At 29.6% G+C, this 13,655-nt stretch overlaps 1 protein-coding gene across 2 annotated transcripts in view; it reads right to left on the bottom strand.

Moving 5' to 3' along the window:
* disp (dispatched) overlaps nucleotides 1-13,655 on the bottom strand; it is a 31,550-nt gene that overhangs the window by 15,372 nt on the left and 2,523 nt on the right. For both annotated transcript variants that reach the window (XM_014430018.2, XM_067049396.1), the window contains 10 exons: nucleotides 13,018-13,146; nucleotides 12,657-12,755; nucleotides 11,752-11,881; nucleotides 10,552-10,772; nucleotides 9,536-9,697; nucleotides 8,724-8,859; nucleotides 7,161-7,394; nucleotides 3,738-3,930; nucleotides 1,356-1,689; nucleotides 979-1,163 (listed from right to left, as the gene is read on the bottom strand). In XM_014430018.2, coding sequence (XP_014285504.1) covers nucleotides 979-1,163; nucleotides 1,356-1,689; nucleotides 3,738-3,930; nucleotides 7,161-7,394; nucleotides 8,724-8,859; nucleotides 9,536-9,697; nucleotides 10,552-10,772; nucleotides 11,752-11,881; nucleotides 12,657-12,755; nucleotides 13,018-13,146 — 1,823 coding nt within the window. The remainder of the gene's footprint in view (nucleotides 1-978; nucleotides 1,164-1,355; nucleotides 1,690-3,737; nucleotides 3,931-7,160; nucleotides 7,395-8,723; nucleotides 8,860-9,535; nucleotides 9,698-10,551; nucleotides 10,773-11,751; nucleotides 11,882-12,656; nucleotides 12,756-13,017; nucleotides 13,147-13,655) is intronic.

Below are 13,655 nucleotides of genomic sequence, written 5' to 3' on the forward strand. Positions count from 1 at the left end.
ATCACACAACGACTGAATTTTGAGCTCAAGTTGGTTCGAAACATTTATTTTTCAACTAAAAAAATAATTCTTATAATAAAAATAATGAGATAATTATTTTTTTCAGCTGGCCTTACAGACCTTGTAGATCTTTGGCGCCCGAACTAGCCATATCCACGCCTGCCTGTCTTGGGTCTACTGCTTTCTAGTTTGCTGCATGGAGCTCTTTCACATCTTTGTTATTTTGTCTATCCATCTAGTATTTGGCCTCCCATGAGACCTATTGCTAACTATAGTAGTAGCATTCATCGCTTTGTAAAGGCGTCCTGATGGATTGCTTTGAGCCAAATATCCCGTCCATCTCAATCTTATTGCCCCCATATCATGAGATATAGACTGATCAGCCTCTGCAAACAGTTCACTGTAAGTTCTTTTCCTCTACTCTACTTTCGGAAATGATTTGCCATCCATGCAGCCCATGTTGTTAGGTGAATTTTTTGACTTACAATCAAATGCTTCAATTAATCTTCATTTACTTGTAAGCTGATTTCCTCTACTTCTCTTATTAGAGTCTTTCTAAGACATCTTGGTTAAATCCTAGGACCGGAATGTTCTCCTTGTATGCTAGGATTTTATGTATCATTCCGACATACACTCCAATATTTTCGCATGATGTTCTTTGAATCACTTTTCCTAGGGCTAAGTTGAACAGCATTGGCGAGGGTCCAATTATAGAATATAATATAATATAAAGATAATTATAGTAATAGACAGCTTAAACGACCTGAAGGTTTGCAAATACCACAAATCTTCACCTAAATACTTCTTTCCATAAACCTCCAGGAAAATTCAATTCCACAAGATCCGTTATAAAAATAACAACAAAATAATAATTATAAAACAACAAATCAATAACAACAATAGAATGATTAGATTACAATGCGAGAAAACTAAATATTTAGATAATAAGAAGTTAATAATTTCATAAAATGTTCACACCTGAGTTTAGTACAGAATGATTTTAGCCAAGCCTGTGAATCCGGGTTAGCAAGGTCAAAAGATTGATCATAATAAACTTTGCCTCTGGAATCAGGGTCCAAATGATTTCCACCATCTTTAGGAAGGACACCCCAAACGAAACGAAGGGGCATGTGAATATTGTGATTAGTCCAGTCAAATTCAGTCTGAAATATAAGAGCGTAAATTATACAACTCCTGAAATCAATTATAAAACCAATCAGATAAGATTTATTACTTTATAATTAGTAGTAATAATTAGGACACTTTGCCAAACAAATTAATGAATCATAAAAAATTAGAGAATCAATAAATAACTTTTAAAAAAATTGAATTTTCAAACAATTATCTGTTCTTACCCTAAGAACACGCTCGAACCAAAATCGATCCCGATAGACATTATCATACTGCTCAAATGGATGTGAAGATGCAAAAAGTTGTAGTCCGGGGGAATCAGGAAGTACCCAAGAATATGAATACAGAATGATGGACAAACTTAAAATAGCAATCAGGGTAAAGAGAGTGATCCAAGCCCAACGCAATCTTAAAACTGTAAAGGTTAGTTGAGACCTCCAATCAGGTAATTTTGGAATCCTGATGATTACGGGTAATTTTTCAGAAACTAAGAGGCAGGCTGGTGTCCATATGCTCATCACAAAGAAGTTAGCCAAAACAGTAGTACCAGCAAAGACACTGCAAATGAGATTTAAAAAAAAAATTAAATTAGAATTTAAAAGAAATCATCAAAAGTTTATTCTGAATCATTAATTTAAAAAAGAAAAAAAGTATAAATCCTTTTTTAAAATGTTTCTACATAAGCCTTAATACAATGTTAGAGGTTTTATGAACTTATACTAGACCAGATTATTTACATGTTTTTTGTCCGGGATACATTCTTGTGCTTATACTATGTATATAATAAAATAAACATTAACTCTCAAGAATTTATAAGAATTTATTCAACATAATTACAGGATATTACTACTTTTTATACTGTAATTTGTACGTTATTTCTTGTTGGACATTTCTCTATATTAATTACATGAAAATATAATAACTTTTGGATGCCAAAAATATATTATGTAGTTACTTCACAAAATGGAATTTTCTAAATGTAAATAACCAATCCTTATAATCAGTTAATACTTGAGTAAAAAAATATATTATGTAGTTACTTCACAAAATGGAATTTTCTAAATGTAAATAACCAATCCTTATAATCAGTTAATACTTGAGAAAAAGTATTTTTCAATAATGCCAGAGGGTTACAAAATATTTTGAAAACTATTCTACGGTGACGTAAAGCTTAGTTGCCAACTCTGTTACAATCTTTTCCAAATCAAATTTAACCCTTTCTATTTCAATTAAAGCCATTTCCAAATCACCCGAATATTTTAAATAAAAATTGTAACTATTATGTTAATATTTTTTTATTATAGATATGATAAAAGTTGAACATAAGTATTGATATCTACCAGGAATTAAACAAAGGAAATTCGCTGAAGGTAATTCCCAGATTATAAAATTCTTTACATATTTTATATTCTTTTGCAAAACTTTTGTGTAATATCTTTCATATTACATTATATTTATTAATAAACATTAAATCTACCGAAAATGTTAAACAAGTTTAAAATCTTTTCTTTTTTTTGTATAGTTAATAGGAAACCCTATACTCTGAGTGGAATATGAAAACTATTGTGCACAATATATTGTAGAAGTTTTAGTTTTTTTTTTTAAATATTTTGATGCTACCTATTTACCTAATAAAAGAGGTTCAAACATTTAAAGAGTAGAAAAAAATATCAAAACGGTTAGTAACAAAAATCTGAAAAGTCACATAACAGTAAAATTCATACATAAATAAATTATTCAATACTATCTCTGTAGAAATATACAATCAAAATAGAACTGAAATAAATATTTTTATAATAATATATTAAATTCAATTAAATTTATTCAAGCAAATAAAATCGTAACCATAGTTAATAGGTAAAGGTGTGGTCGTTAGTACAGTTAAAAGCAGGATTGGTTTTGATTAGTTTATGTTTATGTATCCTTCGTAGACAGTGAATTAATAAATTTTTAATTTTATTTAGGCTATTTACATTGTTTATTAGTAATAATATTAATGAATTTAATGTTGCAGACCAGAAAGAAAACAAATGGTTGGATTATATGAAGTATACTCTTTTTATGGTAACATTAATAAAAAATATAATTATTACAATACAATCCATTAATTAATAAAATAAAATTTAATAACATACCTACTAATGAGGAATGGCCTTTTTATTTTTTCATAACATTAAAGCTTAAGAAAGTTGTGGATAGTGGAAAGATTAGCCTAGTGAATACAGTACATGAAGCAGAGCTTCAATTTTTATGTCAAGACTTAGAGAAAAACATGAGGAGGAAAAACATTATCACGAAGGCTCATTAGAAATTCCATAAAAGAGAATTAAAAAGGGATGGAAGTTTTTTATGTAGAATATTCATCACAACTTCCTTAAAGGCTCTTCTAGAATTTTTAAATATACCAAACATTCTTTCCAGGAATTAATTTTAATTAATTGATCAGTTTTTGTATAAAAAATAAAGGTTTGTAACTTCGGAGGTAAACAGACAAGATTTTAATACAATATGAACTGATGATAATGACAATACCATACCATACTCAGAAAGCAGTATCTACAAAATTATTAAGCCAATATGCAAATTATAAAAAAAAGCAAGAAAACCTGAAACAAGATATAGCAGTAATATTGCTGATATATGATGAGAAGAATGCAAGTGCAGTAGTGATGGTAGTTACAAGCATGCACAGTGAAGAGTGCTCGATGACTGATTCCACAACTTTTGTCACTGGTGCCCCACCTTCTCTTGTGCAACTCCATATTTTTTCTACCATGAGGCTAGCATCTCCTCCAATTCCTACAACCAGATATAAATCAAAGCTGTTATAATCATGATTATACTAAAATACAACAGAAATTGAAATCATAAATCTATGTCGGTTTCATATAATACCTTCCTAACTGCTACCACAATTAGCCAGGGAGGAAAACAGAAAAAAAATACAAATCATAGAAACATGTATTAACTTAAATTAAATATAGCAGTTTACCATTGAAATACGAGGGCTGTCCTTTCTGGAAAGTAACAGATGTTTTGGCCTATTGTGGCAATGGGTGGGGTTAGAGGTCACCATTTTACTGTCCGAACGTTCCTACTTCAGTACACATCCAGCTGTTGTAGCATGAGGACTGTGCATTCCTAACTTTGCTCTCTGTGAGTCGTCAAAATGTGCTCTGCAATAGAAAATCCCACCACTTGTGAAGTGCAGTCTGTGGTTCAGTTTTAGTGTTCAGACTCAAAATAACAGGCCAATTGAAATTTATCGTCAGCTTTGTGATGTTTACGGGCAGGGGATAGTGAGTGATAGCCGAGTGAGGCAATGGTGCATTGATTTTAAAAATGGCTGTACCAGTGTTCACGACGAGAACCACAGTGGTAGCCTAGCCTTGTGATTGATGACCTGGTAATGCAAATCAATGACAAAATTCGTGAAAACTGTCGTTTCATGATTACAGAACTGTCTGAACATTTTCCCCAAATTTCACAGAGTTTGGTGCATCAAATTGTGGTGGAGAAGCATGGTTACCACAAATTTTATCCTCTATGGGTTCGGAAAATCCTAACGGAAGACCATAAGAAACAGAGACTGACTGCAGCACTGACCTTTCTCCAAGAAAACAGCACAAATGGTAATGTAGTTCTGGATTGTATCATAACCAGGGACAAGACTTGGGTGAAGCATGTCAACTGTGAAACAAAACAGCAGTCGATGGAATGGGCACACACATATTCTCCCAACAAACTACAAAAGTGTTAACAAACACTGTCAGCAAGAAAGGTCATGTATACTGTGTTTTGGGACTCTAAGGGAGTGTTGATTTTCTGGAACATGGAGCAATAATCAACTCAGAAAGGTATTGTGAAACACTAAGAAAGGTTCGGCATGCCATAAAAAATAAGTGTCGGGGGAAACTTAGCATCAAGGTGTTTTTCACAACGCACGTCCACACACAGCCAATCATACCCAGGCACTCTTGGATGTTTTTGGATGGGAGGTGTTTGACCATCCACCATACATCCCGGATTTTGCGCCAAACGATTAACACCTCTTCCCGGCAATGAAAAAATGGCTCGGTAAATGCTTTGATACTGACGCCAAACTGCATGCTGGTGTAAATCAGTGGTTGAAATCGCTGGCGGCAGATTTCTACAGAGAGGGTATTGAAAAACTTGTACACTGCCACAGTGTAATAAATGTCTCGATTTGATTGGTGATTATGTTGAAAAATAGCTTAAGAGTGTACCTTTCAAATGTATATAATAAACTTTCGAGTTTTTCAATTTGTGAATTGTTTATTTTAAACCGTCTGTTACTTTCTGAACAGCTCTCATACCTTAAGGAGCAAACCTTATGAGAAATAGTATAAAGTTTAAATGAGGAGAAGATGGTTGGGGGTGCGGTGAATGAAAAACACAAATAAGTATGATTAACTTATTTTAATGTGCCGACGTTTCGGCATGATTAGGCGCTCGATCTTCCAGCGAACAGCCCTGAAGAAGGCTAGAAACTCTAGCCGAAACGTCGGCACATTAAAATAAGTTAATCATACTTATTTGTGTTTTTCATTGACCGCACCCCCAACCATCTTCTCATTTATCATCCACGGTAAACTATCTCTCATAATTATAAAGTTTAAATTTGCAGCGTTTGTATAATTACCATCTTTTCTAAATGTCTATATTACTTCTGATTCCTCTTTACTTACAGAAAACTCTCTGATAGTATAGTACACTCCTTACTATCCCTTTTATTTATATTATATTTCCTAAAGATGCTCATCGCAGTATCATCTTTACCCCATGGGCCCCACAATCCATAGGCTGTCTAAATCTAGTGATTAATAAATTAAAATGAATCAACAATCAAGGAGAAGATGGTTGTGGGTGCGGTCAGAGAAGAACACAAATAAGTTTCAAAAACTTATTTATTAGTGCCAACTCAAATTTCGGCAAGAATTCGTAGCCTTCATCAGAGCTGGCATGCGAGACGACAGACAAGAAAGTTATTTAAAGCCCATCTCCATTTCAGTTGTGGTGCTTTTTCTATTAGGCTTTTAAGTTTAATCCTAGATTGTACTTTTCTGTTTCTAGTGCGGTCTTTTCTTTTAAAGCCTATCATACTTCATGAAAACTGTATTTGTGTCCTCACTAAATTTTCATAATTGTTATGTGTTGCTGACCATGCATTGATATTTCTTAGAGTATAATTTAGTTTCGTCTTTGAGTATGGTAAATTAAAATTATAATTATACTTGGAGAAAGATAGTCTGATGGCGTTGTTAACCAACGTTTCGCCCCACTTTGCAGGGCTTCGTCAGGGCTGATAAGAACATCAGTTTATTAACTGCCACCTGGACTATCTTCCTCCAATCTACTTCATGCGGTCAACTATCTTCTTCCAATATAATTATACTTGTTAAATATCTGTTTATGTATTTCCTGGGATTATACAGTGAATCTCAAGTAAGGTTTTTTTTAAAAACAAAAAACAAATTCCACAACTAGGTGGTTTAAGAATCAAACTTAATGAGGTTCCAGACTCAATATAGATCCAATATCTGGATGTTTTGGAACTATGAGTCCAGTTGTCTTGACTTTGCTCAAGCAGCCAGTCTATTGAACAACATTCAGTTCAATATGATACATAATCAAATATCTACCATTCATTAGTGTAATAAATAAATAGCAACTATTTATCTTCAATTCTTTTACAGTCCATAGTATTGTACCATTATGTTATCATCTAACAATGTTTGATGGATGGATAATATGAAATGATGGAAAATAAAATCATATGAAAAACACAGTATTAGACCAATATTCATTAAACATAGAATACTATAATTAATTGAGCAAAAAAAATACATTTTTTTTTTAATTAAGTACATTGACAAAACAATAAAAATCAGGGCCAAAGTCTTGTTTACTATTTCGAATAATAATGAAATATTTGTGTGTGTGTGTATATATATATATATATTCTTATATATACATTTAATGAAAATAATAATACAATAATAACTCACCAATGGCAACAATGACTGCCAACAAGTTCATAAAAGGGAAGAAATGTATTTCAAAAATCAGTGTGTACACAAAATAAGCTATGGCCAATGAAAATACTATTCCAGCCATAGTAGTAATAGTCAAAAAGATTGAAGATGTGTATAAACATATACACAGTAGGACGAAAACAGCACCGATATAAATAAGCTTGGTATCTTCCATCAGGCACTCATCAAATAAAGCATTTTTCAAACCTGCCAAACATAAAAAGTTAAGATACACAAAATTATAACTAAAAATTCATTGAAACAGGAATATATACTGTATATCCTATACTACTTCATGTGAAATTATTTTACAATTGAATTATGAGGGTAAAATAGAAATAGAAATAAATTTATAAGAAAAAAATAATTTGTAAAATAAAAAAGGGCATATACAGAATAGTTAATTCTGTTCAGAAAAACAAATTAATGAAAATACTCAATTCACCATCATATATAATTTACATTCAACAGCAAAAAACAACCAGACACTCTTATTTTCCACCATAAATCTAGTAAAACGATTTTTTTTTCTTAAATTTTAGATGTCTACAGCTAACACCCTAATTCATCCTCTGACTTTGAATACCAATTACGGAGTTGAGAGAGAAGTGCTCGGCTCTCCCGAGTCCTGCTCTTTCCTCCATAAGTGGGGGAAAGAGCTCGGTTCATAGTTCCCTAGACTGAATGTAAATAGGAATGATTGTGTTCAAGAGGTTATTTTACATGATGTTTAATTTTTTTAAATTATTATTTTTTTTCTTCTATTTCTTATTTTGTTATCATTTAATTTATAAATTTGTAAATATGGTGTAAACAAGCTCTATCATCACTATTCTCATTTTCTATAAATATGACAGAAAGTATTACTACACAATAAAAATCAAATTAATTTGTGATAAAAATTAATGTTTTAATAGGTTATGATAACAAAGAATTCTATCAAAAACAAACCATTTTTATTAATAATACTGTAACAAATCTATGAATAAAAGGCAATGTTCATAAATGTGTTCTCAGTAAACTAGAAACCTATTGGATCAATTTACATACATTTTGTTTTTGTTTTTTTTTTCAAAATGTTCTGTTTTATTATGGCAAGGCAGAAAAGCTTTTGAAATCAATGATATAATTAGTAGAAAGAAAGTTATGGTAAAAAGTAAAAATTATTTGCACATAACTGGAAAAGTATACATTTGTGTAAATAGTACATAAAACTATATGAAAAGTAATTAAATTTCTAAAAATAAATCGTATAAATGGGACCAGTATTAGCATAGATACAGCAAATTTTGACAGCATTTTTATTTTTAAAGCATTCTCATTGTTTTTTAAAATATTTTGGTCAACCTCAGAGGATTAGTCCTGAAGGGATTAATTCAATGCACCTAATCTGAACTAAATTACCCATTAAAGCAGACACATTACTTTTAAATAGCCTAAAAAATAAAAAATATTGAGGGTCCATATCTTTTTTTTGTTTTTGCTCCTAATTGTATACATCATCTTATCGTTTCTATCAACAACATAAAATCTTACCAAAATCCATAGCCGTGATTTCAATGTTCCCTAAAGACATTTGGCCCGAAGTTAGTGAGAAATAATAAGGCAGTGCTGCAGAGCTACGAGCTATAGGTAGAAGTACTATAACGTTCCTCAGGGAATTACTTGAATTCTAAACACAAAAACAATAATTAACAAATATAAAAGATGATTTAAAAAAAAAAATTAATGTATAACAGCTATTTTTTTCATCATTTTATGAAAAAACTGAAACTTAGTTAAAATTAAAACAATATTTAGTTATCCTTGTCACAAGGTAGCTAATTAAAAAATAGTATCAAATCTTTAATAGATGTAATCAGCTACTAATTAGTCTGAAGGGTGCTACAAAATTATATTTTTAAGGCTAGTAGATTACACATTTATAAAAAAATAACTCAAAATTAAAAGCTCTACTAATTAACACATATCTAATTTACTAACAAATAAATTATTTGAATCACTTGTACTTTATTAATGTTACCCAGAAAACTAACATTCCATAAACGTAGATGTATGCAATCTATGATTCTCCAAATGTAAAATTTATCCTTATTGTAAAGAGTTATAGCTATTTTAATGCCCACAGAATTTAACAACAGATAGACAGACATGAAATGAAACATGTTATATAACGCTGTCTAAAACGTAAAATGTGAGTGAAAGTTTTCAATTCTGAGGGCATACATTTTACTCATTTTTTGCTTGAATACAAAGTTCCTCTCTACTTTTGTTAGCGAGGAAGTATTAAAAATAATAATTAAAAGTAATAATGACAACTATTTCAGAAGAATAAATAATTAAATTACCAAATAAGTGTAATCTAAAATAAAATGTTTCAGATTGTAAACTGTGTTATGGACCGTGCACTCAAGTGGTATGTTGCTCTGGTCAGACAATATGTTGTACATGTCTCTAAAATATTTCTGGCACAAGTCTAACAACTTTTTAGTTTTGCGTACATCTTCTTCCTGGAAAACATAAATATTTACATAATATTTAACATATTATTAAATATATTCATAACATATAATATTAAACATGTAAATATTTTAAAAATTAGAAAAATAAAATTAGACAATTATAAGAAAAATATTCCTAGTATATCACATAATTTGTATTTAATTTAATGTTCCAGTAACTAAGTAAACAACAATAAATCTGTTAACAATTAAAAATATGTTGACAATGTAGGATAATAAGATACAAAGAAGTATGCTGAGGTAAGGTTAAAAATTATGTAAATATAACTGAAAAGAAAATTATATAAAAATGAACAATGATATTTCTTTTTTTATATATACTTATTATTCTACATCTTATGTTTAATTCTTTTTGTTCATTTTTATAAAATAAATTGTTTCACTCATATTTACATGATTTTTAACTCCACCTTAATAAATTCTTTAGTTATTAGTCAGAAGTCAGTTGAATTGAAGCCATGTTAAGCAAGACACATAATACTCCTCATATAGTTTCTCATGTACTTAGCAAAAACTATCAGCATTCTTTACTATTATAGTTTCTTTTTTATAAAAAGCAATGAATTATGATGTAGTCATCATAATTTGTCCCTGGATAGTGAACATCGCACTTTTATTCAAGTTTATCATTGTTTATATAAAGAATTTAAACATTTTATGAACATAAAATAAAAGATTAAAGTTAGTATTTTATTTAATGAATTAGAGGCTTATTTAATTTTATAGTATTACTTGTACTTTGTCATCATATATTAATCACATATATATGATAAGCCTGGAAATAATTTCTTTAATATAGTAAATAAAAATGTTATATTATGTATTATTAACAAAAAAGTTACCGTAATGTTGAGACATGATGTTCGATTGTTAAGCATAGCAACATAATTTGGAAGAGACCATGAGCGACAACAACGATGTGTAGATACATATTCACAAATTGAAGAAAATTCGGTTTTTGAAACTAAACCTGCTTCTAATATACACATACTAAGAAGGGAACTGCGTGTGAACAAGTCAGAGCCATCTGTTGATCCCATTACTACCCTGCCATAACCGTTTCCTGCAATTATAAAAATACTATTTAACTACATAAAATAAGTTTATATAGACACTAGATACTATTAAAAATAAATATTATATTATAATAATTAAAATTATATAGCAATAAAAAAAAGTTTATTTTTTTTTTCAGTATATACAATAATAAGGTAAATAAAAACTAGTTAAAATCATTTTGTTAAATAGAATTAGTACAAACTAATACAATTTTTTAGATTATAATTGACTTAAAATAAAAAAAATTTAAGATTAGAACCTTTTTTAACCTTAAGGAAATTATGTTTTAAAAATTTATAAAAAGTGTAAGTCACATGATGAATCAATTTTTAATATTAAAAGTTAAATAGAAATAGAGATGGGATTTTAAAAATTTAAATTTACAAATACCTAATGAGGTGAAAAAGTAGTAGCACTACCGAGACATTACTGCTGAGCAACTGCTTAGTGTAATAAGGACCATTAAACTAATGAATTTTATTTTTGACCTTTCTACTTATTTCAAAATAAGGTCTTTGTGGGTAATTTTATTTTAGACATTCAATGAGGAACTCATTAATTTTATTGAAAATTTAGTTTTGTTAAGATAAACAATTCTAAAATCATTTCCAAGAGATCCTGAATGCAAAGTATGTAGAGGCAGCAACTTAGCATTCTTTAATCAGAAACTGTACCAGTTCAAATATAGCAAGGAAGGAGTGATTCACTTTTAGTTTTATCATGGCCATATGGAATGTATTTCAACCATCTGACTCATATTAGAAAGTCTGTAAGCTGTAGAATAATGCTAAATTCAAATAAAGAAACAAATCTATTTTTTAATTTTAACAATTTCAGAATGCCTAACCAATAAATCATTAGAATTCTCTTTAAATAATTTTCATAATATAAACACAATAGATAATATTAATAGTAACAGTACAGTTCTAAATAGAGATAAATGCATGATAATGATAAGTAAAAGTATAAAATTATATCATTACCAGGCTGAGAACAGAAAAATTGATCTGGTGACAAATGATCGTGTGTGTGAGTGGAACCTTTAGTTAGATTTTTGATTATATCCCAATCATCTTCAGAATCATCAGAGTAATTTCTTTTGGGCCCAACAATCTGTAAATAATAATCACATCTCATTCAAATATATCAGTAATAAAAGAGCCATAATGTGATTATTTAGCAGTTCAAGAAACTATTAATTTGTCAGGCACAGAAACTCAAATCCTTCAACAGCTATAGTGATACAGTTTTTTATTATCAATATTTTCTTATATAATATTTTTAAAATAGAAGATTCATCTTTTTATTTTATGTAAGCTTTTTTGACAAAATCCTTTTAATAATTTCTTAACTACAAGCATAACATTCCTTTATCGACATTTCGGGACTCTTTCACCATTTTCATGATGAAAAATCCACCATCTTATGAAATATACATTGCAATATTGCTTTTTTAAATAAAATACATAATAGATTTTCTTATCTTTCCAGTAGTTATATAGTCCTGTTTATCCATATTAAAATAATTTGTCATAAATTAATTGTATCATAATGTAGACTTCTTTGATAATTCATTTTCACTATCACACTAGACTCTTACTCCCTACTTGCATTTTATAAAAAAAAAAAAAAAGCAATATACAATGTATATGTTATAGCATGGTTGATTTTTCAGATTGATCAATCCTGAAAATGGGATAAGAGCCCCACAACGTCAATAAAGGAATTATCCATGTAATAAAGAAATTATAAGACAATTCTTTTCACTAAATTATTTTTTTTGTTTCCATAATTTAAGTGTTCAAATTAAATATGGGATCACCACAGAAGCAATAACCACAAGGAGCTAACAACTATAGAAAAATTAAACACACATCTGTATCCTTACAATAGAAATATTTGAGTAAGGTTGAGTATCAATAGAAGCCAAATCATTTTGAGTTTTTCTTCGGTTAAATTTCGTTGGGCCTGCCTTAAGAGCCTGCTCCTAAAAAATACAATAAAAAAACAAAACACAATTATATTAAATAAGGAATAAATCACGAATTTATATAAATCTGAACATTTTTAAAATATGAAATTATTTTTCAAGATTAATATAAATTTTATTTTGTTACCACCACTCTTTGAGTCAATGACAAAAGAGATACAGATTAATCTCAATAACTACCATGTATTAATAAATTTCTTCAAATTAATACATCAGAAAATCAGAATCATAAAAGTATCAGAGACCATAACAAATTTACATTATCATTGATGATCCGTCGTGAAAGTTCAGGATTGACAGTCAGCGGGCCAGTAAGTTTAATAGAATCTTGAAGATTATTCCATGCTATAAGTCTATCAGATATCTCAGTCCCACGAGTCTCAAATCCCTATAACATATTTTATAGTATAAGTTTTATTTTATTAAAAGTATAATTAACACTGTAATAATTCAAAACTTTCTAAAATACCCTGTTTTGTTTTAATTTTTCTCCAAAAGTTGATAAAAAATATATATATATATATGGTCTGCAACAATTGTCTTAAAACTAATGAACTCTGGAAAATGATTGTACATTATTTAGGTGTTGAGGGCACAATTGCCTATCATATAAGTTGTTTTGGAATGGGTACCAAAAATAATCAAGAAGGAACAGTGTTTGTTTGGCTCAGTCAAATGATATAATCATCATCATCAGTGGCGCTACAACTCTTGTAGAGTCAAGGCCTCCTGCAACTTCGTTCGCCAGTCCTCTCTAATAGTTGCCGCTGCTCTCCAATTGCGGATTCCCAGGACAGACCTGGCATCCGCTGCCACTCCATCGATCCATATAATATAATGCCCCACCAAAAAAATAAAAACAGTAAGAAAAAAAAATTAAATATTTAGAGAAAAAAA

This window comes from Halyomorpha halys, unplaced genomic scaffold (assembly GCF_000696795.3).
Source record: "Halyomorpha halys isolate HHAL.00 unplaced genomic scaffold, Hhal_1.1 Scaffold852.1, whole genome shotgun sequence".
Classification (NCBI taxonomy): domain Eukaryota; kingdom Metazoa; phylum Arthropoda; class Insecta; order Hemiptera; family Pentatomidae; genus Halyomorpha; species Halyomorpha halys.